Here is a 26,139-nt window from a genome sequence, read left to right as displayed (position 1 = left end):
CCGCAACAAAGCCTCCTTCACTCAAGCCGCCAAGCTTACCCTAGTAAAACTGACTATCCTACCGATCCTCGACTTCGGCGATGTCATCTACAAAATGGCTTCCAACACTCTACTCAGCAAACTGGATGCAGTCTATCACAGTGCCATCCGTTTTGTCACTAAAGCACCTTATACTACCCACCACTGCGACTTGTATGCTCTAGTCGGCTGGCCCTCGCTACATATTCGTCGCCAGACCCACTGGCTCCAGGTCATCTACAAGTCTATGCTAGGTAAAGCTCCGCCTTATCTCAGCTCACTGGTCACGATGGCAACACCCATCCGTAGCACGCGCTCCAGCAGGTGTATCTCACTGATCATCCCTAAAGCCAACACCTCATTTGGCCGCCTTTCGTTCCAGTACTCTGCTGCCTGTGACTGGAACGAATTGCAAAAATCGCTGAAGTTGGAGACTTTTATCTCCCTCACCAACTTCAAACATCAGCTATCTGAGCAGCTAACCGATCGCTGCAGCTGTACATAGTCTATTGGTAAATAGCCCACCCTTTTCACCTACCTCATCCCCGTACTGTTTCTATTTATTTACTTTTCTGCTCTTCTGCACACCAATATCTCTACCTGTACATGACCATCTGATCTTTTATCACTCCAGTGTTAATCTGCAAAATTGTAATTATTTGCCTACCTCCTCATGCCTTTTGCACACATTGTATATAGACCCCCCCTTCGTTTTCTACTGTGTTATTGACTTGTTAATTGTTTACTCCATGTGTAACTCTGTGTTGTCTGTTCACACTGCTTTGCTTTATCTTGGCCAGGTCACAGTTGTAAATGAGAACTTGTTCTCAACTAGCCTACCTGGTTAAATAAAGGTGTTCTCAACTAGCCTACCTGGTTAAATAAAGGTGAAATAAAAAAATAAATAAAAATAAAAGTAATCAATGTTTTTGTTTTGGTTACGTTCGTATTGCTACTGTGGGGACGACGTCGTCTATGCTGCACTTATTGATGAAGCCTGTGACTGATGTGGTAAACTCCTCAATGGTATTGGATTAATCATGGTATTGCAGCACTCTCTGCGGTTGTGACCTTAAAATGGCTGATAGGATATGTCAATAACACAATAATCACGACTTCGTAAGGAAATTAATCTAGTAGGGGCTTGAATGTGCCATTGCATGTGAACATCGAGAACCTTGAAATTGAATAAATTCAGACAGTAACTAAGCAGATCGTTGCACTGGAAATAGCAGAGGTTGCAGGGCACACCCTTTCTAAAGAATGGATCAGGTTTAAAGACAGTGGGGCGGTTTTGGAATCGGAAGTAGTCACGTGCTTCAGAGATGGTGACTTCCTAGCTGACGTTCCATGTCTCACTTTGTAGGGGTGGTGGTCTGTATCGCCTCAAATGTATATGAGAACTGCCTAGGAGAGTAGGGGGCAAGGGTGGGTGTGAGATTTGGTGTAGATGTGTAGATTTCAGAAGTGATGGCTGACATGACGTTCCTTGTCTCTCTCTCCGTAGGGGTGGTGGTTTGGGCCTGGTACTAGCCAGCGCTGGCTTCGGCATGCTGACCGCCCCCATCATGGAGCTGCACAATCAGAAGGGCTACTTCCTCCACCACATCATCTTCGCCTGCTGCACCCTCATCTGCATCATCTGCATTCTCCTCCTCCCCGAGACGCGCTACCAGCCCCTGCCCGAGACCCTGGCCGACGGGGAGTGTTACACCCGCCAACCCCTGATGCCCCCCAAGAAGCCTGGCGAACAGCGCCTCCTCCTGGCCCAGTCAGAGAGCAGCAGGGACTACACCCGGGTCCACGACACACCACTGCACGAGGCGGCCGCCACCACCGTCTTCACCATGGACTCCACGGCATCTTCCGCTGTTGACCTCACGGCACCGTCGTTTATAGTTATTTTGCCGCCCCCCACTACAGAGTTGACGTCATTCCAGCCTGAGCCTGATCCTGATACTGTGCCCCTGGTTAAGAAAGACCTCAATGGGAAATCCGTTACGCCCCCATCTGGTACTCCCATGGTGGCCCTAGATAAGGCAGGCGTTGTACTGCCTAGTAAAGAGCACCTGTTATCTTCCAAACCTAGAAATAGTGCTCTCACTCCCTCCAATTCCCTTCTGAAGTCCACTGAAGATTCTACTGATATACCCCTAATTGAGATTCTACTGATATACCCCTCAGCCCCCTCCCCTACTAAGGACGTTACCACTGCCACTGATACAGAAGACCTCCCTACCTCCATCTTGGTCAACACCATTCCCCCTGTTATTGAAACCCATCCTATCTCTTCATTGGACTCAACCACTCCACCAGTACTTGATTCATCCTCTACCTCCACATTGGGCTCTACCCCTCCCCCTGTCATAAAAAACACCCCTACATTGGACTCTACCATTCCCCCTGTCATAGAAACTCCTTGTACCTTGGGCTCTACCACTCACCCTGTAATTGTCCCTATCCCCCCTTCTCCAACACCCTCCCCTACTGTCATCAATGACATTGTTCCCCTTCCCCCCATGGTCGACTGTACCACTCCTATTGATTCTACTGACCCCATCACCACAGATTTGATCATTCCCATTCTAATAGACTCTGTAGATGACAAACTCCCCCCTCCTCCTACCCATAATTCAGACTGTACCATTCCCCCTGTCACAGACTCTGTCCATACTCCAGAGTTGGACTCTTCATGTGTTAAGGATGTTGTTGTCTCTCCCTCTTCCCCTGTCGTAGCTCATTCCCCTGTTCATTACCCCACCCCCCTATCACCACCACTGCCACCCATTGACTCAGTTCATATCCCAACAACAGTGGACTCTTCCACTCCCCCTGTCATAGACACTGTTCACCCCCTCACTGTGGACTCTACCACTCTCCCCATCACAGACATTGTTCAACCCCTTACATTGGACTCTACAACTCTGCTTTTCATAGACTCACTTCTCCCCAACATAACAGACTCTGAGACCACAGAGGCGGCCCCTGCTTCCACAATAATGGACTGCACCATCTCCTCCCCAATAGACTCAGGTATCCTCCCCGTAATGGATTGTGCCATCTCAGAAAACAGCGCTGTCAACGGGGTGGTGTCTTCATGATCCAAGGCTCCACCTGTGGAACAAGGAGGTGGGCCCCTCCCTCATGGAGGAAGAAGCCCTAGTCACCTATGTCACATGACGGGGGTCACTAACTGGTCTGTCAGGCCTCAGACATTTTAGCTGCTCTGTCGGGAGACTGCAAGTGACAAACAGGAGGGTAACAGCTTGAGCTTGGGCCAAGTTTTTTTGTGTCATACATCTTACTGGGAACAGCCAGAGAACAGGACAGGGTTGTGGTGACAGTGATGAGTGGTTAGGGACAGTTCGAAATTTACTGGGAGGGTAATGCGTTTTTTCCCCCAGGTTTACATTCACCCTATTTGCAGGTTTTACTATATGATTTATTCCATCATCTGCTTGCATGCACCTCCCCTATATCAAGGTGTTTTGGAGGTTCCATTATGCACTGCACTTCTCCACATACTAACTATACCACAGGACAATATAGTCTACCAGTCTAACTGTCTATCCTGCCCTCTATCCATCTTTCAAAGTGACAATAGTGGTAGGTGGACAGTTTGTCGAGATCTGCAATAACTAGCGATCATACCACACATAATATCATTCAAAGCTGCACCAATATAAGTGTAGAGACCAGGTGCGTCATTGCGCATGAAAGAACAGTGAAGACATGAGACAAAAAATCTCCCCTATACTGTAAATCTTGTTTTAGGGACTGTACAATTATTCTACCTAGTCTAGCCTAGAACACATTATTGCTTTCAAGTCAGTACATTTTACTCTAGGCTGTGAACTGCAGTGAAAATGTCATTGAATAATATTTCATTCCATTCATTCCATTTGGCTCAATTGTTGGTCTGCTCTAGAACAAGGGTCTCCAACAGGTCCAGTAGATCGCAGCCCACCTATGAGTAGCTCGCAACCCACCTATGAGTAGCTCGCAGCTCACCTATGAGTAGCTCGCAGCCCACCTATGAGTAGCTCGCAACCCACCTATGAGTAGCTCGCAGCCCACCTATGAGTAGCTCGCAGCCCACCTATGAGTAGCTCGCAGCTCACCTATGAGTAGCTCACAGCTCACCTATGAGTAGCTCGCAACCCACCTATGAGAAGCTCGCAGCCCACCTATGAGTAGCTCGCAACCCACCTATGAGTAGCTCGCAGCCCACCTATGAGTAGCTCGCAGCCCACCTATGAGTAGCTCGCAGGCCACCTATGAGTAGCTCGCAGCCCACCTATGAGTAGCTCGCCAAATAATTCTGAAAGTACATGCAATATTCACATGGCCCACTGCAAACTGTCATAAACAAATCTCTCAAGTATCAGACACCGCAGCTACCCAGCTACTATCTAATAAATGCACCGTTGGCATTATCCCACCCCTGGTTAGCCACTAAAGGCCTAAAAAGCCAAACGTAAAACAATATCTGCCAATTAATTTTCCAGCAATATTGCCCCGGTCTGTCTGTGTGATGCACGCGTTTGTCTATCACTTCATGTGGAGCCAGTTGATGTGATAACTGTCTTGTGGGTTTCCCCAAAGCCTTCTCAATCAGATGTTGACTGCAAAGTCATGAGTAAGTATATCATTTGTGTCTAAACTGAACAAAAATATAAATGCAACATGCAACCATTTCAAAGATTTGACTGAGTTTACAGTTCATATAAGAAAATCAGTCAATTTAAACAAATTCATTAGGCCCTAATCTATGGATTTCACATGAATGGGAATACAGATATGCATCTGTTGGTCACAGATTTAAAAAAATATATAATAATTAAAGTAGGGGCGTGTATCAGAGAACTAGTCATTATCTGGTGTGACCACCATTTGTCTCACACATCTCCTTCACATAGAGTTGATCAGGCTGTTGATTGTGGCCTGTGGAATGTTGTCCCACTCCTCTTCAATGATTGTGCAAGGTTACTGGATATTGCCGGGAACTGTAACACGCTGTCGTACGCTTCGATCCAGAGAAACCCAAACATGCTCAGTGAGTGACATGTCTGATGAGTATGCAGGCCATGGAAGAACTGGGACATTATCAGCTTCCAGGAATTGTGCACAGATCCTTGCGACACGGGCCATGCATTATCATGCTGAAACATGAGGTGATGGCGGCGGATGAATGGCACCACAATGGGCCTCAGGATCTCGTCACGGTATCTCTGTGCATTTAAATTGCCATTGATAAAATGCAATTGTATTTGTTATCCGTAGCTTATGCCTGCCCATACCATAACCCACCTTGCCACTCAGTTGTAAGGCCTCTTGGACGTACAGCCAAATTCTCTAAAATTATGTTGGAAGTGGCTTATGGTAGAGAAATTAACATTCAATTTTCTGGTAACAGGTCTGGTGGAAATTCCTGCGGTCGGTATGCCAATTGCTCGTTCCCTCAAAACTTGAGACATCTGTGGCATTGTGTTGTGTGACAAAGCTGCACATTTTAGAGAGGCCTTTTATTGTCCCCAGCACAAGGTGCACCTGTGTAATGATCTTGCTGTTTAATCAGCTCCTTGATATGCCACACCTGTCAGGTCGATAGATTATCTTTGCAAATGAGAAATGCTCACTTACAGGGAAGTAAACAAATTTGTGCATAACATTTTAGAGAAAGCTTTTTTTGTATGGAAAATGTCTGGGATCTTTTATTTCAGCTCATGAAATATGGAAACCAAAAAAAATTGCGTTCATAAACTTCATAAACTTTGCCATGAAATAAGTAGCAGCAGTAGAGAACCATCGCTAGACCGGCACATTAGACGGCACATTCCTCACTTGTGGAATTAAAGGGCCAGATGTGGAACTAAAGGGGAATTACACTCAAAGATCAATTTATTCGTTTTTTCCAGACCTAAAAAAATATATATATTCTGATGTGATTTTAAGCATTGGCATGGAGTCAGAACATCCAATTTTGTTGTTTCTTAATGAACTATTATTGTAATTTTGAGTTTTAAATTGTTTTAATCTAAACCCACAATTTATTTTTTACTGAGAACTTAATTTGGGAAAATATTCAATATATTTTAGGGGAATTATTAATATTTTTTTTAATTAAAATTATTTTATAAGGGCCCCCTTTTTAGAGTTGTTCATTAACCATTATTTTTGCCAGGTATATTTACAGAAAAAAATGATCTTGTACACTAAGGACCTGGCGATGAATTGCAGGGGAGAGGAGAAAAGGAAGAATGTGCCTATTTGAAAGTTTGAAAAAAATGTGTAACTCGAGACACATTACATTTTTAAGCTTTTCATGCTAGCAAAGGTTGGAGACCCCTGGTCTAGAAATACACAGTAGCAGGCCATTCTGGCATTATTTTAAGTTCTGATACTGAGATGCGCTGTCTGTTACGGATCCTCATTCTCCTAAGTCGTGATATAATAATGTGACCACATATGCTCCCAACAGGCCCAGTTGTTCAGGAAAGCGTCATGGGTGCTCTGCCTCCGAGCAGCTATTCCTCGCGCACCTAGAACCTAACACTTCAATATAGCCTAAATATTTGTCATTTAACTTTTGGATTACCTTTTATGTGTGGCATAAACACAACCAGTCACAATATTTGAATCGGATTAAGCTACTTCAAAAGTCTCCTGTAGGCTACATGCGTACATTTGTCCAACATTTTATTCAGGCATTCAAACTGTCCAGATTGTGGTGTTGAAAACGCAAACCATGATGTTGAAGCAGCCAAAGTCCATATAATTTGCTTATTGGTTGTTGTCCATTGGCACAGAGACCTGTTGGTGGAAAATGTGTTGCATATATTTGATATAATTATAAACCGAGTGGTTGGAGCCCTGAATGCTGATTGGCTGAAAGTTGTGGTATATCAGACTGTATACCATGGGTATGACAAAAAAAATATTTGTACTGTTCTAATTACGCTGGTAACCAGTTTATAATAGCATTAAGGCACCTCAGGGTTTGTGGTATATGGCCAATATATCGTGGCTAATGGCTGTATTGAGGCATTCCGCATTGCGTTGTGCATAAGAATAGCCCTTAGCCGTGGTATTTTGGCCATATACCACACCCCCTCGAGCATTATTGCTTAAATATGGCATCAACATTTTGAAAATCTGATTTCCACCTAGCTGATCATTGTCTGTAGCTTGCTCTGATTGTGGTGTAGGTCTAATGAAACAGGCCCGGGAGCGTTAGCTCTGTCCATGGTGGTCGGCGAACTCTCAACCTTCTGGCCCGTAGCCCTACGTTGCATCGACTGTGCCACAAAAGCATGATGAAGTGGAAAAGTCACATTTATAGACACAGGGTCACTATAGTTATTGTTATTTGTGGTCACAAACATTATTTAGAGTTAATTCTATGAGGGGGGACGGTGTGCAATTATATTTTACAATACAAGAGTGTTGTGTGAAAATATTTTTTACTTTGAGGATGGGGGGTGCCATTTTTTTAGTACACCTCGAAAATGTTGAACTGTCCCTTACTCAGCCACAGTCTGAAACTGTCAGTAATTATGACGTCGTCAGCGTGTGACGTTGTTGTTGTTGGGGAAATCCTGAATGTCATTTTAGACTACCAGACTACCAGCCAAAACTCCATTTAGAATCCTTTATCCCAAAGGTTAGTTGGAGATTCCATAAATACCACAAAAAAAACATTTGACTCTACATTTGCCTCAACTGCAGACTTAGATGTATGTCCAATGTGTTTGATGATGTACATTTGCCTTATCATGTAGAAAAATACTTCAAGAATACAAAGCAGAATTTTGAATGTCAACAGTGTCAGATTTCTCCTAATTGTTCTTGTTGTCGCTGAAATTAGTACTCAGAAACCAATTGGAATCTGTGTAGGGAAAAGAGCAATTTGCCAAACATGAAAAACCAAAAGTAAATTTTGCTGCCCGAATGAACTGCCAATCGAAGGGCAATAAAGACTTGGAGGTATTTTGATGTATTAAACAATGAGTTAAAATCAAAAGTGAAACATCTCAAGACTCCAGTCCTTGTAATACAGGCATGTGTGTATGAAAGGTTAGAGAGAAGGAGAGAATGACTTGAACTGAAGAGGCATGCTCCAAAGTAAAAAAAGACAATAGACTGTTTATGTCTGAAATGACAGTAGAAAAGGAGAGCTTTACCGGTGATGTGGTTTAAGTGAGTGGTCAGTTGGTCCTGTAGGGCTATGTTGTGATTATTGACGGTGTGGTCCTGAAAGTGAAACATTTTCGTTTTTTTTTAAACTATTTCCCTGTTTCATGGGACTGAAGCGTCATCTTTTTATTTTTCCACTCTTTTCATAAATGAAATGAATTGTACTGTATGCAATGGATCTTGTAAACGTGATATTGTAGATAAAATTGCATACTTAATGTTGTTGTGCTACTGATGTTGAGCTTGATTACAAAAATAAGAAATAAGATTTCCACTATAATCTCAAGGGGCGTGTCCTTAGTGTATACAGCTAGCAGGCACTGTCACCATTATTTGTGTGAATGTAAGTGGCACTTTATCCTTTGCTATGGGGACAGAGCATGTAAACAAAAATGTGAACTTTTCCACGAAACAAAGAAGTGGTGTTCAAATGTTACCTAAAAAGGAACAAGAGCCATCGCTCTGAAATGGACACATGAATGACAAAAGTATTTTGTGAAATATATCTGTCATTGCCACCATCTTGTGTGTATTGTGTATGTGTCATTTGCATATTTGTTGTAGTAAAAATATTTTTTGTGTATTCCCTAGAAAAATATACTTGAAAATATTTTCATTTCACCAAAGTATGCATAAATTATATTTTTGTGATATTGACTAAAATTCTGCTACATTTTGAAATGTAGGCTTACCCCTACATTTGTTGGATTTTTACTTCAAAATATTAACAATCATTAACATTAAGTACTTATTTCATTGTAATCAATACAGACATGATAGAGAAATGCTGTGATCTCTTGACTGTAAAAAACAACAAACATCTTTGATTATTTTTATTAAAGTTGTGATGAGGAGCTTTCTTCTTCTTTTTAAAACCCAAATGGCTAGTGTCAACATCATGCTTTACCAACATCTGTTATTGACTGACTGTTGACAATAGTACATACCCAACAAACAAAATGGTGGCTATCAGTTCACTAATAAGGCTACTACATCCAATTGTGCAGAGATCTGTGTCAATTGGCCACTGTTTACAAATACAACATCACTAATTTATTGTAAAGCTTCTTTTCAAATCTCATTGATTGATATCAAATGCCATGGAGTCCACATTCTTATATAGTGTGTTTATTACTATGTATTTAACCAGGAAAATACAATGGCTTTGGAGGTGTCCAAAGTGTTGTGTATGATGCAATAGCAGCCAAAATGATCACTCTACTGTACACTAATCATACAGTAGTCATCGCAACACATACTGTCATGTATTTCTATGGATGTAAAAAATAACTATGATAATACTAAACGTGTAACAACATACTTTATGTTAATTCTCTGGTTATTTCCTGGTAAGTAAGCATGCTGTTAAAGAAGATATTATTTTCTTGTGAGATTAATTCCTAATACTACACCCTGTTCACAAGACTCAAGCATGATGCAGAAAGGATATGTGAAACAAGTTAAACTTCAGTACACCCCTATATGGGCCTATTCACTTCTTTAATCTCCAATACACCCTAGGCCTCAAAGCACAATGTATCCTGGTGTCCTGCCAACTCAGAGTAGTTAACTCAGGAGTAAAGTCTCCCCTAGTTACAGATCTAGGATCAGCTTCCCCTCCCCTGATCCTAAACTTAACCATTGATTGGGAAAATGCTAAACTGACCCAAGATCAGTGTCTAGGGGCAACTTCACCCCAGTCCGATTAGCTTGTTTGGCTTGCAGTGATGTGAGGAGGCTGCTGTTGTGAACAGTCTGTCTGAGCACTCTTATCACTTCAATAACAGACTCAACATGTTGTATATGTACAATACAATACACTTACTTTACTGTACATTCTGTCACTGTACTGTCTATTCACACTGGAACAACAAAATAGCTCAATCTTACAGATGTTAAAGAGGATATTCTCTGCAGCTGTACAGTAGTTCTCACCCCCCATTTCCTGAAATGCAACCTCACCATCTCATTGGTTAGCTGAGACACACATGCACTGACACACACAGGAACAAATGGTGTAACCTCACATGTAAAATTCGATTTTTAATTTGCATTCTGGTCATTTAGCAGATTCTCTTATCTTCAAATGTCACAATACAACACATTGCAACCTTACATTACAGTCTCAGATTTCATATGTAATAGCAAAGTCAGCACCAGGCGCTAGTGTATGGTAAGAGTTGGGTGATGGCTTGGAGAGTGGCTATAGTTAAACAGAGAAAGTAAATAGACCATAGAATACATTCAGGTAAAGATGATTTTCTCTAGGTTCATAGGTTGTTCATAGGTTGTGCCATCATACAGTGGTTTGGAAAGGGTTTTCAACTGAACAAATCAGGTTTTCAACTGATCAAATCTTCACTCATCCTACATGCAACCAAACATCTATATTGGTGAAATGAAAAAGAACCCTAATATGGCACAGAGTTTCTGTTGGTGCAAGATTTGAATGAATGAATGTAAAAATGACAGACTACCAGTTTAATTTTTATTTGGGGATTTTGAATAATGCACTTGTATATAAGCCACGTGACGTTGTAATAAACTTCACTATTTATTGATGAATGGTGTATTCCTGGGTCTTTGTTGAGTGAATTTTTCTTCAGACTATTTTCAAGCCACCTCTTGATACTGAATTTTGAGGTGTTTGAGTTGTCCCTTGTTTTACCAGTTGATGTCCTCTCTATCCCAAGATCATGCCATGGGCATAAAGTGTGTTGATGCTATATGTTGAGGATCAGTTTTCAATATGTCACTTGCTTATTGAATTGAGGCTGTGCTAGACAGTCATTCCATAAATGTGGTTTAGTATTTATTATTTTTATTGATCTTTAAATTATAAGACCATTCTACTCAACCAACTATTAACCCACTGATGCTGCCAATATATTTCTCTGCTTGGAAAACTCAGATTTTAACCACTTCCTGTTGTATGATGTCATACAATACCTCAATACCCTGTACACATGCTCCTAGGGGTAAACTACTCCCCGCTCTACTAAACAAGTGATCAATAAAAACGAGTATGTCTGTCTTGAGAATGGCATTGACAACATTGTGGATGATGTAGTTGCAGAGCTCCAAAGGGACCTCTATTGGACATAATGTACACTGAAACAGATGCAGGAAGGCAAGCTAGAAGGTGGGCACGATGCCTAGCTTACATTGAACAAGGGGATATTTATGGGATATTTTCCTTAACTTGGCAAATAATAACAATGCGCCATGTTTTAGATGAAAAGTGATGCAGCAGCATCCTCAACCAGTCCACTGGCTCGTTGCCCGCTGATAGGCTGGTGCGCGAGATTGGGATGCAGCGCCGGTGTGACGTCAGCATCAACATGATGACTCTCCCTGAGCTCACTGCTTGCCCCAGTAATGTAAAAACTGCTGAGAGGCGACACATGCAGGGGTAGCAAAGAGGTTGAGGACATCGGTGTTAGCTGAGACAAAAGGCTGCTGTTTGCTTGCACCCACAAGGCATCATCATGAGGGAGATTGTTCATATCCAGGCCGGGCAATGTGGAAACCAGATTGGTGCCAAAGTAGGTGGCATGTTTATATTTGTATACTGACGCAGTGGTTGTTATAGAGCAGTAACTATTTTGTTAGGTGTTTGAAATGTTGAGACCTGCATGCTTTTTTCGCCCATGTAACTTTATTTAAAATAGGCCTATGTCGCACTGCATTTTCCAATACATCAAATTCCCAAATACCCATCCAGTATTTTGGTATAATATTTTTGGCCTAATGTGTTATGGAAAGTAGTATTTAATTTATTTATAAATATTGCATGCTATTCGATTGATATGGGTGTGGTCCTATGGACTTGGGCTAGGAGGCAAAGTGTCTGCAGTGGTGTCGCGCATCTGGGCGGATGAGTCATGCTATCACCATGCGCAATAGGGATAGGGCTACGAACGAATACCGTTCGGTATTTTTCAATGCGTCTTGAACAGGTCATAGCCAGAGCACAGAAAATATTTATCTCTTTGTTCAAACCTTTAAACATCAGTTGCAGTACCTACATCTCTGTCCTATTCACAGTTCTGGGAGGTCATAAGTGACGAACACGGCATCGACCCCACCGGAAGTTACCAAGGTGACAGTGACCTGCAGCTGGAGAGGATAAACGTGTACTACAATGAAGCATCGGGTATATATGCATCTATTTGTCTAGACTGTGCATGAAGTAATCTCTGCGTGCATCTGAACATGTGTTTAAAGAAAATAATAAACCATAAGCACACTGTAATATCACTTGGCTTTCCCCCAAATTAAAACAAAAGTAAATCAATATTCCCTGGTGATAAAAACTGCAGACCTCATTGGATTTGCAAAGCCATGCTCTGTAGGGCTAATCCAAACTGAGTATGTGACATTGTAACCATAATATCTGTCTGAGTGCAGTGGGCCCTGTGGCAGGGCAGGGGAAATGAGGACAGCAGCAGGTACCTGCCAATCTCTCTCCCTCCCTCCCTCCCTCCCTCCCTCCATCCCTCTCTGGCAGGGCAGGGGAAATGAGGACAGCAGCAGGTACCTGCCAATCTCCCTCCCTCCCTCGTTATTTCTCTCCCTGTATCACATATTTCTCTCTATCTCTCTCCTGCATCATGTATCCCTCTCTTTCTCTCTTTCCCTCTATCCTCTCTCCCTCTATCTCACTATATTACATTCAATGGAATTTATTGGCATGGGAAACGTATGTTAACATTGCCAAAGCAAGTGACAAACCAACCAGGCTGCAGAACCTAGGTCCTATGAGGCCAACATGTCCTGTGGTTAGCTCTGATCATATTCCCAGTGTGTGCAAATGCTAAGCAGTATTGATCCCTCTTATTTCACAGTTGTCAGGCGTAAATTGAGCTTGCATGTGTGTGAGCAACTCTGCCATCCATTATTGTACATGCATTGTGCATTCATCGATAGAAAGTTTCCTAAAATAACAAGGCACTAATTCATAGAGAGATGTGTGTAGCAGCACGTTAACCCTCATACTACCAACATATTTTATATACATGGATTACCAACTAGGGTCATTGTCCCCAAGAGTAATCTATTGGAAAAAGCAACCTTCATAGAAAATGTAAAATTAATTCTTATCAAAATATAATTAGACATGTAAATAATGTTATCTGAAATCAAATTAAAATAACTAAACAGATGGTTATATTTGCAAAATTACAGTTAATTAGCATATTCTGGAAAACAAAAATATAACATTTTCCCATAAATAATGTGCAGCTTTTTTCCAAACTACAAAGTACTAAAAAGCAGATTGACCATCATTTGATTGTAGTATCTTTTAGTTTTTAGACTTTTGGTACTAAATACTAATTTTGTCAAATTTATGTGGCAAAAAACGACTGCCATTTAAAGGGCAGAACAACAACATTTAAATATACTTAATTGTATTCACAAAAAGTTATTAATCCATTGATCCTGAGTGACAATGACCAAAAACATGGCTTAGTTTTCTTTATTTACTTACCCCACAGCCAGAATTAGCATTGCTGCTAGTGAAACAATGGGAGTGGCAGGGCCTATTTTTCTTTTTACCTTTATGGCAGGATGCTTACAAATCCTCAATGTCACTTCAAACCAATGTTATAGCAACCCAAATACCACATAAAGTTGCACATACAGTACCAGTCAAAGTTTAGACACACCTACTCATTCAAGGGTTTTTCTTTATTTCGACTATTTTCTACATAGTCGAATAATAGTGAAGACATCAAAACTATGAAATAACACATATGGAATCATGTAGTAACCAAAAAAGTGTTAAACAAATCTAAATATATTTTAGATTTGAGATTCTTCAAAGTAGCCACCCTTTGCCTTGATGACAGCTTTGCACACTCTTGGCATTCTCTCAAAGAGCTTTATGAGGAATGATTTTCTAATTGTCTTGAAGGAGAACTTGTTGTCTCATGCACGTCGTCTTGAAAATGACCGGACCAAGGTGCAGCATGGTGAGCGTACATTTTCCTTTATTTTTAAATGTTGCCAACAAAACAATGAACAACAAAAACGAATGTGAAGCTCCGTAAGGCACAAACGGAGACAACTACCCACAAATACAAAAGGAAAAAAGGCTGCCTAAGTATGATTCCCAATCAGAGGCAACGATAGACAGCTGTCTCTGATTGAGAACCATGCCCAGCCAAAACATAGAAACAGAAAACATAGAAAGAAATAAACTAGACTGCCCACCCTACTCATACCCTGGCCTACCCAAAATAGAGAATAAAAGCCTCTCTATGGCCAGGGCATGACATGTTGGCTGCTTTTTCTTCACTCTGCGGTCCAACTCATCCCAAATCATCTAAATTGGGTTGAGGACGGGTGATTGTGAAGGCCATGTCATATGATGCAGCGTCTCACAAAGGCACGGTGGTTGAAACCAAACAACTCAAATTCACATTCATCAGACCAAAGGACACATTTCCACCGGTCTTATGTCCATTGCTCGTGATTCTTGCCCCAAGCAAGTTTTTTCTTCTTATTGGTGTCATTTAGTAGTGGTTTCTTTGCAGCAATTCGACCATGAAGGCCTGATTCACGCAGTCTCCTCTGAACAGTTGATGTTGAGATGTGTCTGTTACTTGAAATCTGTGAAGCATTTATTTGGGCTACAACCTGAGGTGCAGTTAACTCTAATGAACTTATCCTCTGCAGCAGAAGTAACTCTGGGTCTTCCTTTCCTGTGGCGATCCGCATGAGAGCCAGTTTCATCATAGCGCTTGATGGTTTTTGTGACTGCACTTGAAGAAACTTCTTAACATTTTTCAGATTGTCTTAAAGTAACGATAGACTGTAATTTCTCTTTGATTATTTGAGCTGTTCTTGCCATAATATGGACTTGGTCTTTTACCAAATAGGGCTATCTTCTGTATACCAACCCTACCTTGTCACAACACTACTAATTGGCTCAAACACGTGAAGAAGGAAAGAAATTCCACAAATTGACTTTAAACAAGCCACACCTGTTAATTGAAAGCCATTGAAATCAACCTCATGAAGCTGGTTGAGAGAATGCCAAGAGTGTGCAAAGCTGTCATCAAGGCAAAGGGTTGCTACTTTGAAAAATCTCAAATATAAAATATATTTTGGTTTGTTTAACACTTTTTTGGTTACTACAGTTAAAGTCGGGAGTTTACATACACTTAGGTTGGAGTCATTAATACTAGTTTTTCAACAACTCCACAAATTTCTTGTTAACAAACTATAATTTTTGCAAGTCGATTAGGACATTTACTCTGTGCATGACACAAGTCATTTCTCCAACAATTGTTTACAGACAGATTATTTCACTTATAATTCACTGTATCACAATTCCAGTGTTTCAGAAGTTTACATAAACAGCTTGGAAAATCCCTGAAAATGATGTCATGGCTTTAGAAGCTTCCGATAGGGTAAATGTCATCATTTGAGTCAATTGAAGGTGTACCTTTGGATGTATTTCAAGGCCTACCTTCAAACTCTTTGCTTAACATCATGGGAAAATCAAAAGAAATCAGCCAAGACCTCAGAAAAAAGTCTGGTTCATCTTTGGGAGCAGATTACAAATGCCTGAAGGTACCTTGTTCATCTGTACAAACAATAGTATGCACGTTTAAACACTATGGGACTACGCAGTCATCATACTACTCAGGAAGGAGAATTGTTCTGTCTCATAGAGATGAACGTACTGCAAAAAAGTATTGCAAAAAGTGCAATTCAATCCCACAACTACAGCAAAGGACCCTGTGAAGATGTTAGAGGAAACAGGTCCAAAAGTATCTATATCCACAGTAAAATGAGTCCTATATTGACATAACCTGAAAGGCCGCTCAGCAAGGAAGAAAACACTGCTCAAAAACCGCCATAAAAAGCCAGACTACAGTTTGCAACTGCACATGAGGACAAAGATTGTACTTTTTGGAGAAATGTCCTCTGGTCCGATGAAACAAAAATAGAACTGTTTGGCTATAATGACCATTGTTATGTTTGGAGGAGAAAGGGGGAGGATTGCAAGCTGAGAACACCATCCCAACCGTGAAGAACAGGGGTGGCAGCATTATGTTGTGTGGGGGGGGGCTTTGCTGCAGGAGGGACTGGTGCACTTCACAAAATAAATGGCATCATGAGGGAGGAAAATTTTGTAGATATATTGAAGCAACATCTCAAGACATCAGTCAGGAAGTTAAAGCTTGGTCTCAAATAGGTCTTTCAAATGGACAATAACCCCAAGCATACTTCCAAAGTTGTGGAAAAATGGCTTAAGGACAACAAAGTCAAGGTATTGGAGTGGCCATCACAAAGCCCTGACCTCAATCCCATAGAACATTTGTGGGCAGAACTGAAAAAGCGTGTGCGAGCAAGGAGACCTACAAACCTGACTCAGTTACACCAGCTCTGTCAGGAGGAATGGGCGAAAAGTCACCCAACTTATTCTTGGAAGCTTTTTGAAGGCTAGCCAAAACGTTTGACCCAAGTTAAACAATTTAAAGGCAATGCTACCAAATACTAATTGAGTGTATGTAAACTTCTGATCCACAAACCCGCAAAACACCAGCCTCAACGTCAACAGTGAAGAGGCGACTCCGGGATGCTGGCCTTCTAGGCAGAGTAGAAAAGAAAAAGCAATATCTCAGACTGGCCAGTAAAAAGAAAAGATTAAGATAGGCAAAAGAACAAAGACACTGGACAGAGGAACTCTGTCTTAGAAGGCCAGCATCCCGGAGTTGCCTCTGCACTGTTGATGTTGAGACTGGTGTTTTGTGAGTACTATTTAATGAAGCTGCCAGTTGAGGACTGGTGAGGCATCTGTTTCTCAAACTAGACACTCTAATGTACTTGTTCTCTTGCTCGCTTGTGCACCGGGGCCTCCCACTCCTCTTTCTATTCTGGTCTGGGAGATTTCATCTTGGTCTGAATCAATTCTGCACAGCACATTTTATTCCCCCTCCCTACTCTGGACTGGAGCTAGGAAGTTCTTTGTGCTGCAAGGTGCTGCAGTCTGCAAATGAGGCTAAGTGAGAGAGTGAGACAGAGAGAGAGTGAGAGAGAGAAAGAGAATCAGAGGCGGTCTGTGCTTTGCTCTGCTTAATAAGCTGTGCAGGAGAGCATGGTCAGGGGATGCCTAGTATTTGCCCTCTGTTTCCTTTGTATAAAAAGGCCAACCGTTTGTATAAACACACCGTCTCTATTTCCATAGTCCCAAATGCAAGTGGGGAGCAAGATATTTCCTTAGAACAGTTTGGATAAATTATCTCAGAATCAATGTTTACTGTGTAGGTTGTGCCCTCTGATGTGGCTTCACCATGCTATCTCACCCAGGGTAGTAAATGGTTTGGAGTAAACTGTTTCCGTTGTGCAACGAAATCTGACTAATGAATACACCCCTGATGCCCCTGCCTCTCCTCCCCCCACAGGTAACAAGTTTGTCCCCCGGGCCATCCTGGTGGATCTGGAGCCAGGCACCATGGACTCTGTACGCTCCGGGCCCTTCGGCCAGCTCTTCAGACCAGACAACTTTGTCTTTGGTGAGTAGTGGTTATCATCTAGCCGAATTCCATATCTTTTTGTGCTATCTCGCCTAGCCTGGTCCCAGATCTGTCTGTGCTGTCTTGTCCAATTGGTCATCATCATGTCTTCATCAGCTCTTCCATCTTTGACCCAAAGCATGTAATGTCTGTGACAGCATTCACTGTCATGTCCTTTGAATCGAAGCTTAGTTTACCTTTCACATAGATGTACAGTATGTTCTCTGTGCAACGTTTCTGCAGTTGTGTCAGGCAGAGACAGCCAGAATGGCGACTCAGCAGAATGCAGTCCATACTGCTACTGCTGCAGTGCTAATCAGGATGGGGATATTGAGCTAAAAAAAAATCCGCCCCAGGACACCTTACCTAAAATACTGAAAAAATTATAGTAGGCTTACACTCACATCAGTACAATTAGATTAAAACAATACTTTTATTAGATACAAATTATTCAATGTTGTTTCAATGGAATGGAATTTTCTCTTTCACTGGAAATGAATAAATAATGTACACAATGCATATACCTGTTACTGGTGACTTGCGTTTCATTCTCCTAGATGTATGGCTAGATGTTTACTAGCACAAAGATGCTATGTCTCTAACCCAGGTTTTCATGGGTCTTTCAGGTCAGAGTGGAGCTGGTAACAACTGGGCTAAAGGCCACTACACAGAGGGAGCAGAGCTGGTAGACTCTGTCCTGGACGTAGTCAGGAAGGAGTCTGAGAACTGTGACTGCCTCCAGGGCTTCCAGCTCACCCACTCCCTGGGAGGGGGCACTGGCTCTGGCATGGGCACCCTGCTCATCAGCAAGATCCGCGAGGAGTACCCTGACCGCATCATGAACACCTTCAGCGTCATGCCCTCACCCAAGGTGTCCGACACGGTGGTGGAGCCCTACAACGCCACCCTGTCAGTCCACCAGCTGGTGGAGAACACTGATGAGACCTTCAGCATAGACAACGAGGCTCTCTATGACATCTGCTTTCGTACCCTCAAACTCACCACACCCACCTACGGAGACCTCAACCACTTGGTGTCGGCCACCATGAGCGGGGTCACCACCTGCTTGCGCTTCCCCGGTCAGCTCAATGCCGACCTCCGCAAACTAGCCGTCAACATGGTGCCCTTCCCCCGCCTCCACTTCTTCATGCCCGGCTTTGCCCCTCTGACCAGCAGGGGGAGCCAGCAGTACCGTGCCCTCTCCGTGCCCGAGCTGACCCAGCAGATGTTTGACGCCAAAAACATGATGGCCGCCTGCGACCCTCGCCACGGCCGCTACCTCACTGTTGCCGCCATCTTCCGCGGGCGCATGTCCATGAAGGAAGTGGATGAGCAGATGTTGAGCGTGCAGAACAAGAACAGCAGCTACTTCGTAGAGTGGATCCCCAACAACGTGAAGACGGCCGTCTGCGACATCCCGCCCCGTGGCCTCAAGATGTCCGCCACCTTCATCGGCAACAGCACGGCCATCCAGGAGCTGTTTAGAAGGATCTCTGAGCAGTTCACCGCCATGTTCCGCCGTAAGGCCTTCCTTCACTGGTACACCGGAGAGGGTATGGACGAGATGGAGTTCACTGAGGCTGAGAGCAACATGAATGATCTGGTGTCTGAGTACCAGCAGTACCAGGACGCCACTGCTGACGAAGTGGGCGAGTACGAGGAAGACGAGTTGGAGGATGCGGATCAGGATGTCCATCAGCACCATGATGTCCGCCACTGAGGGATGCCGGGTAGAAGCATCACAGCAGTCTATGTTATATCCACCAGTCACTTTAAATGATCAATAGGTATGGAAGGATAGAGGGGCAGAATGAGTTATTGTCGTGTCAAGATACTGTATATTGTAGCTGTTTAGCCTAAAGACTACTACTATTGCATTTCATTGTTCTTCAAATATGTCTCGAAGACCATAAGTGAATCATAACAATTATGTGAGTATTATAAATGTCATTGGTTTTCCATTTGATGCTGTGTCAATGTAAATAAAAACAACATCGTTACACTATCGAAACCGAGTTTTGTAACATTTACCTCAGAATGCATTTTCTGTCGCAAAATAAAATGGTCCTGTCCTATGAATATCACTCTCGTTAGCCTTCTTTTCATGGGAATGCTCATTGTATTCAGCAGATGAGATACAATGAACAATCCAGACTTTTCATGGGGTAATGAAGACAAATAGATACAATAAGAAAAATATATGTTTTCTGGTTTTAATGCAAGGTAAGCATGAAATGTGAGTCAACTTGACTATTGGCTTGTTTTCTCTGTCTGTCTGGGACAGGAGGCATGTCTTTTTGATTGAAATACCTAGATAATTTTTTATTCCTCATCATGATCTGTCAGATAGCCAATCTGATTTAGGGCTGGCCAGACATGGTGACTATCCAATCATCGGGTTTCATGTGTGGGGACATAGGATACTCTCTTCCAATGGCAGAATTTTTTGCTAATAATGCAAATCTTTGAACATGCAAACCTAATAGGATATTTACATATTGGTTCATCACAATATTACACACCTTTATTCCACCTGCTCAATTTGCTTGATATCATTTACATAAAGGTCCTCTGGCACGGCTCAAGAGTTTCCACTTTGTTAGAGGTACAGTAAATCGGTTGTCTTTTTCATTGCTCTGCGGTCCATAAATACTTGAAGACTGAAGTTGTTCTATTTTGACAGCAGCCATCTAAAAAGGCAGACCAGGCAGAATGTTGTTAGTATAATGTTATCCACCTCTTGGCAAATTCAGACACAACTGGGGGAAAGATGCTCTTGTCAATTGAAAGATCGTGTGGTTACCTAGGAGGACGTAGCAGAGACAGATACATTAGAAACCAACAGGAAGACTCAAAACCACAGGTAGGCCAGTCTTAGGTTATGGCAAGGGTTGAGACTGGGTGTGGACGTGAAGTTAGGGTTAGGTTTATTTCTGTGTGGACGAAAAAGGGTTAGGGTCACTTTCTTACTAATGTTAACCTGTTCCAGGTACATCAAAAGTGACATTGTGATATATGCAGGTGTGTCCCCAGAGTAACTATAATCTGTCTGAATTTACTCAGACTATAAGTGCCGCAACCCCAGTGTTGATTATGCACATTACAACCTTTTGCCTCTTACCATCAGTCTCCTGTCTTTTACATCAGACCATAGGAGTAATACTGTATGCGTCACTTGTCTGTCATATTAGCTTAGAATAGAACATCTGAGATCAGGTCACCTATCTGGCACATTATGTGAGGTCTTGTCATGCCCTGACCATAGAAAGTCCTTATTTTCTATGGTAGAGTAGGTCAGGGTGTGACTAAGGGTTTAGTCTAGTTTATATATTCTATGTGGGGTTCTAGTTTGTTTTTTCTATGTTGGTGTTTTGGTATGATTCCCAATTAGAGGCAGCTGGCTATCGTTGTCTCTTTGGGGATCATACTTAAGTAGCATTTCTTTACACCTGTGTGTTATGGGATATTGTTCTGAGTTAGTGCACGTAGCATTCTCTGTAGTCACGGTTCGTTATTAGTTTATTGTTTATTTGTTTTAGTCTTTACTAAGTTTCACTTTCTTTAATAAATTATGTGGAACTCAACATACGCTGCACCATTGTCCGTCTATACAAATGAACGTGACAGAATATTCCATCAACAAAGGAACAAGCAGCGTGCCCAGGAGGAGGAAGTATCCTGGACTTGGGAAGAGATTCTGGATGGGAAGGGATCCTGGACTTGGGAAGAAATCCTGGCAGGACAGGATCGCCTACCATGGCAGGAGACGCAAGGAGAGAAGGGAGAACAGCGACAACGCCAGGGTCCGCGGCCACGACGCAAGCCCAAGAAGCAGCCTCAAAATTGTTTTGGGGGGGGGTACACACTTGGTGTTCGGCGAAGTTGAGGGGTGAGTCAGAGACCGTTGAGGTGTTATTGGATAAATTGGAGGAGAGTGAACGGAGGGGAGAGTTAGAGACCTTCGAGGAGTTGTTGGATAAATTGGAGGAGAGTGAAGCGAGTGAGCTGTTGGTTTGGCGTAGTATGCACGGCATTCGCCCTAAGGAGCGTGTTAGCCGCCCGATGCCATCTGAGTCAGCTCCCCGTACTCGTCCTGAGAAGTGTGTTAAAGTACCGGTACAATTGATGCCAGGTCTCCAGGTCTCCAGTGCGCTTTCACAGCCCAGTACGTCCTGTGCCAGCTCCTCGCACTTACCGGGCGAGTACCAGTACCATTGATGCCAGCTATATGCATCAGGTCTCCAGTACGTCTCCACAGCCCGGTACGTCCTGTGCCTGCTCCTCGCACTCTCCCTCAAGTGCGTGTCCCCAGTCCGGTACAACCTGTGCCTGCTCCTCGCACTCTCCCTGAAGTGTGTGTTCCCAGTCAGGTACGTCATGTGCCTGCTCCTCGCACTCGCCCTGAAGTGCGTGTCACCAGTCTGGCGCCACCTGTCCCGGCTCCATGCACTAGGCCTCCAGTGCGACTTCCCAGTCCAGTACGTCCTGTGCCTGCTCCTCGCCCTGAGGTGCTTGTCACCAGCCCTCTACCACCAGTGCTGGCCCCACGCACAAGGCTTCCTGCAACGATCCCCAGTCCAGAGCTTCCGGCGACAGTTCCCAGTCAAGAGCTCCTGGCGACAATTCCCAGTCCAGAGCTTACGGCGACAGTTCCCAGTCCAGAGCTTACGGCGACAGTTCCCAGTCCAGAGCTTACGGCGACAGTTCCCAGTCCAGGGCTTACGGCGACAGTTCCCAGTCCAGAGCTTACGGCGACAGTTCCCAGTCCAGAGCTTACGGCGACAGTTCCCAGTCCAGAGCTTACGGCGACAGTTCCCAGTCCAGAGCTTACGGCGACAGTTCCCAGTCCAGAGCTTACGGCGACAGTTCCCAGTCCAGAGCTTACGCGACAGTTCCCAGTCCAGAGCTTCCGGCGACAGTTCCCAGGCCGAAACCTCCGATGCCCAGTCCAGACATGGCGTCCAGTCAGGCTCCATGGCAGGAGTCTTCCCCTGCGCCGATGTCCAGTCCAGACACGGCGTCCAGTCCAGCTCCATGGCAGGAGTCTTCCCCTGCGCCGATGCCCAGTCCAAACATGGCGTCCAGTCCAGCTCCATGGCAGGAGCCTTCCTCTGCGCCGATGCCCAGTCCGGACACGGCGTCCAGTCCCGCTCCATGGCAGGAGTCTTCTGCACCTAGGTCCAGTCCAGGCACAGTATTCAGCCTGGGTCCATGGCTGGATCTGCGGGATGAGCGGGTCCTTTGCCCCGCACCAGAGCCACCACCGACACTAGATACCCTCCCCACCTAACCCTCCCTTCTTGTTTCAGGTTTTGCGGTCGGAGTCTGCACCTTTGAGGGGGAGGCACGTCCTGACCATAGAAAGCCTTTATTTTCTATGGTAGAGTAGCATTCTACGTAGCATTCCCTGTAGTCACAGTTCGTTATTAGTTTATTGTTTATTTGTTTTTGTCTTTGCTGAGTTTCACTTTCTTTAATAAATTATGTGGAACTCAACATACGCTGCACCTTGGTCCGTCTATACAAACGAACATGACAGGTCTCCTGCCTATATCACCAATTTTCATATAACACTGTACTGCATTATTCATATGTATGTTAGCATATGCCATGGTATTATACAGTTTATTAGGTACACCCATCTAGTACCGGGTCGGTCCCCCTTTGTCTCCAGAACAGCCTGAATTCTTCAGGGTATTCTACAAGGTGTCGGAAACATTCCACAGGGATGTTGGTCCATGCTAACGGGATGGCATCGCACAGTTGCTGCAGACTGGACAGCGGTAGATTCATGCAGCGAGCAGCCCGTTCCATCTCATCCCAAACCTGCTCTACTGGGTTGAGATCTGCAGACTGCGCAGGCCACTCTCCTTCAAATTCTCTTATCAACAAGCTATTTTTGTCCACAGGACTGCCACTGACTGGATATTTTTTGTTTGTCGCACCCTTATTGATAAACTCTAGACACTGTCGTGCGTGAAAAACTGGATCCGGCGTGCCTGGACTCGACGATCATACCACGCTCAAAGTTGTTTAGGTGACTTGTTTACCCATTCTAATGTTCAATCAAACAGCAACTGAATGCCCCAGTGCCTGTCAGCCTGATTTTTCTATTTTAATAGCCTTAAACATTGAGTTAGGAATAACTCATTTCAAAATAAGCCATTGTCACCATCAATCGTAAATGATAATTCTTCACATTTTAACTAGTGAAATATCCAAACTGTGTCCGCATGCCAATAGTTTGATCTGAAGCAGTTTCTTGAGAATATGCATTTAGATATTCTTCAATTACTGTTTCGTGAGCGAATTAGAGCAGATGGTTTCAACAAACTTTTAACCTGTCTTGTTTTTTTTTTACATATAAACATGTATCCTGCCTAGTGACGCACACTGTAGCGTTCTGACCACATGAGAAAATAAATGCTACTATTCAGTTTCAGCTCCTAAAATCTCACTAGAAAAGAGGTGTTTTTGGTGTAACAGTAACGTTATAAGCCTAATATGCTGTGGTAGTATAGTCAGTTTTGTTGTGTAAAATACTCATTCATCATTATGTGATCTTGTGGGACAATGATTCAGCTTCATAAATCATTTTCCAGATTTTTTTGTTACCAGATCTGTGTATTCTCAAATTGAAAGCGTGCTCCAGCAGCACTACACCCCTGCCCATTGCAAACAGCAGCAGTTTAGACAGAAGCCCCCTCCCCCAACTTCTCATTACATTGTTCTGAATTAAGAGTCCAGCACCATATCACAGTAGCAATCCAGCTGGTTTTAACATCCTTATGGAATCAAATACTCCTTTAACATTTCTCTGGTACTTAATCTGTGATAATATTGTTCCTGACAGACATCAGTGATCAACTCTGAAAATCAATAGATTTCCCAATGAATTCTGTGAGTGGGTGGTGGGAGGTGAGTCAGTGTGTCGTTTGAAAACTGGTTAACACTTGTAAAGTCCTCTTTGGTAGAGCCATCTTTATTATTTTTTCGGTTGAGCAGTGATAACATCTGAAATACAGTATGTAAAGATGTCAAGGTGTGATAAGAGTGATACTATAAAACAGGATTTTCCACTCTCAATCTCCAGAAGAACCACTGAAACACTACAGGAGCGAGATTCTAAGAAAGAAATTGCATGAATGTCACGCCCTGGCCTTAGTATTCTGTGTTTTCGTTAGTATTTTGGTGAGGCCAGGGTGTGACATGGGGATTTATGTGGTTTGTTTTGTCTGGGGTTGTTTGTAGTTATGGGATTGTGGTTAGAGTAGTACTCTAGGTAAGTCTATGGTTGCCTAGAGTGGTTCTCAATCAGGTGTTTATCGTTGTCTCTGATTGGGAACCATATTTAGGCAGCCATATTCTTTGAGTGTTTCGTGGGTGATTGTTCTTGTCTCTGTGTTTGTTGCACCAGATAGGGCTGTTTTGGTTTTTTCACATTTCTTGTTTTGTAGATTGTTCATCTTTATTAAAGATGTTTACAAGTAACCATGCTGCGTTTTGGTCCGCCTCTCTTTCCCCAGAAGAAAACCGTTACAATGAAACCATAACACATGACTAACTGAATGTGTATGGTATATGTTCAAGTGTATTATTCTCTCAAAATCAGAAAACATTTCAAACTTTTTAGCTCACAATGAAGGACAGGCATACTGCAGGCAGACACCATATCTCATGACGCATACAGTATAATATATTAGATATGAAAGCTTGCAGCCAGGTCAACATCAATCTCAAACTTTAATGCAGGGGTGTCTAACATAACGCCCGCGGGTTCTTTGAGTAAAAAAACAACAATAAATATATATATATAATTTGTGGGGGGATACAAACTATTGATAAAACAGTATGTTATCAATATACATTAAAATGACTAAAACCAAATTGAAACTGTGTAGAATTGATAATGGACCTACATTCGTACAGAAACGTGACTGTGTCCAGCTCGCTAATAATCACTGAAATGAAAGACAGTCAGGGAGCATTGAAAATTCCCCAAACTATGGATAGAGAAAAAAAAACATTTTCACGGCGAGAAATATAACACATTTTAAATGCAGCCACCCGAACCTCGTTGAATAGTGAATGTGGCCCCAGGGGCAAAACACATTTGACAACCCTGCTTTAATGCATATCAGTGCATAATAAGCCAAGCCCACGGTAAAAATCTTACATAATCTCCATTTTTAGCTCGAATGTTGAGATGAACAAAAATATAGGCATAATTTAATGTACATTTTCCCAAAATAATATTACCTATGCATCAATAACTTGAATATCATGGGATAAATTAATGCATATGAGACCCAACAGAAAAACATTACACTCTTTGGCTTAAAATTTAAAATATAAGAGAAAAATAGGGTCTTTTTGACGGGTCCCACACTTCTCT

General features: G+C 42.9%; 2 protein-coding genes across 2 annotated transcripts in view; both read left to right on the top strand.

Annotated features, from left to right (window-relative positions):
* LOC109875122 (solute carrier family 22 member 23-like) overlaps nt 1-9,534 on the top strand; it is an 81,444-nt gene extending 71,910 nt beyond the window's left edge. Inside the window, exon 10 of the mRNA XM_020467331.2 lies at nt 1,526-9,534. Within this exon, the coding sequence (XP_020322920.1) occupies nt 1,526-3,119 (1,594 nt within the window). The 3' untranslated portion in view covers nt 3,120-9,534. The remainder of the gene's footprint in view (nt 1-1,525) is intronic.
* Nucleotides 9,535-11,534: 2,000 nt separating this feature from the next.
* On the top strand, nt 11,535-19,823 carry LOC109874466 (tubulin beta-2A chain-like). Its single transcript, XM_020466359.2, has 4 exons — nt 11,535-11,759; nt 12,262-12,370; nt 17,634-17,744; nt 18,371-19,823. The coding sequence occupies exons 1-4, from the start codon at nt 11,703-11,705 to the stop codon at nt 19,462-19,464; spliced, it is 1,371 nt and encodes a 456-aa protein (XP_020321948.1). The 5' UTR covers nt 11,535-11,702; the 3' UTR covers nt 19,465-19,823.
* The last annotated feature ends 6,316 nt before the right edge of the window (nt 19,824-26,139 follow it).

The sequence above is a fragment of the Oncorhynchus kisutch genome, linkage group LG30, assembly GCF_002021735.2.
Source record: "Oncorhynchus kisutch isolate 150728-3 linkage group LG30, Okis_V2, whole genome shotgun sequence".
NCBI classification, from domain to species: domain Eukaryota; kingdom Metazoa; phylum Chordata; class Actinopteri; order Salmoniformes; family Salmonidae; genus Oncorhynchus; species Oncorhynchus kisutch.
The sequence above is the reverse complement of the archived record's forward strand: the minus strand, read 5'-3'. Positions and strand labels throughout refer to the sequence as shown.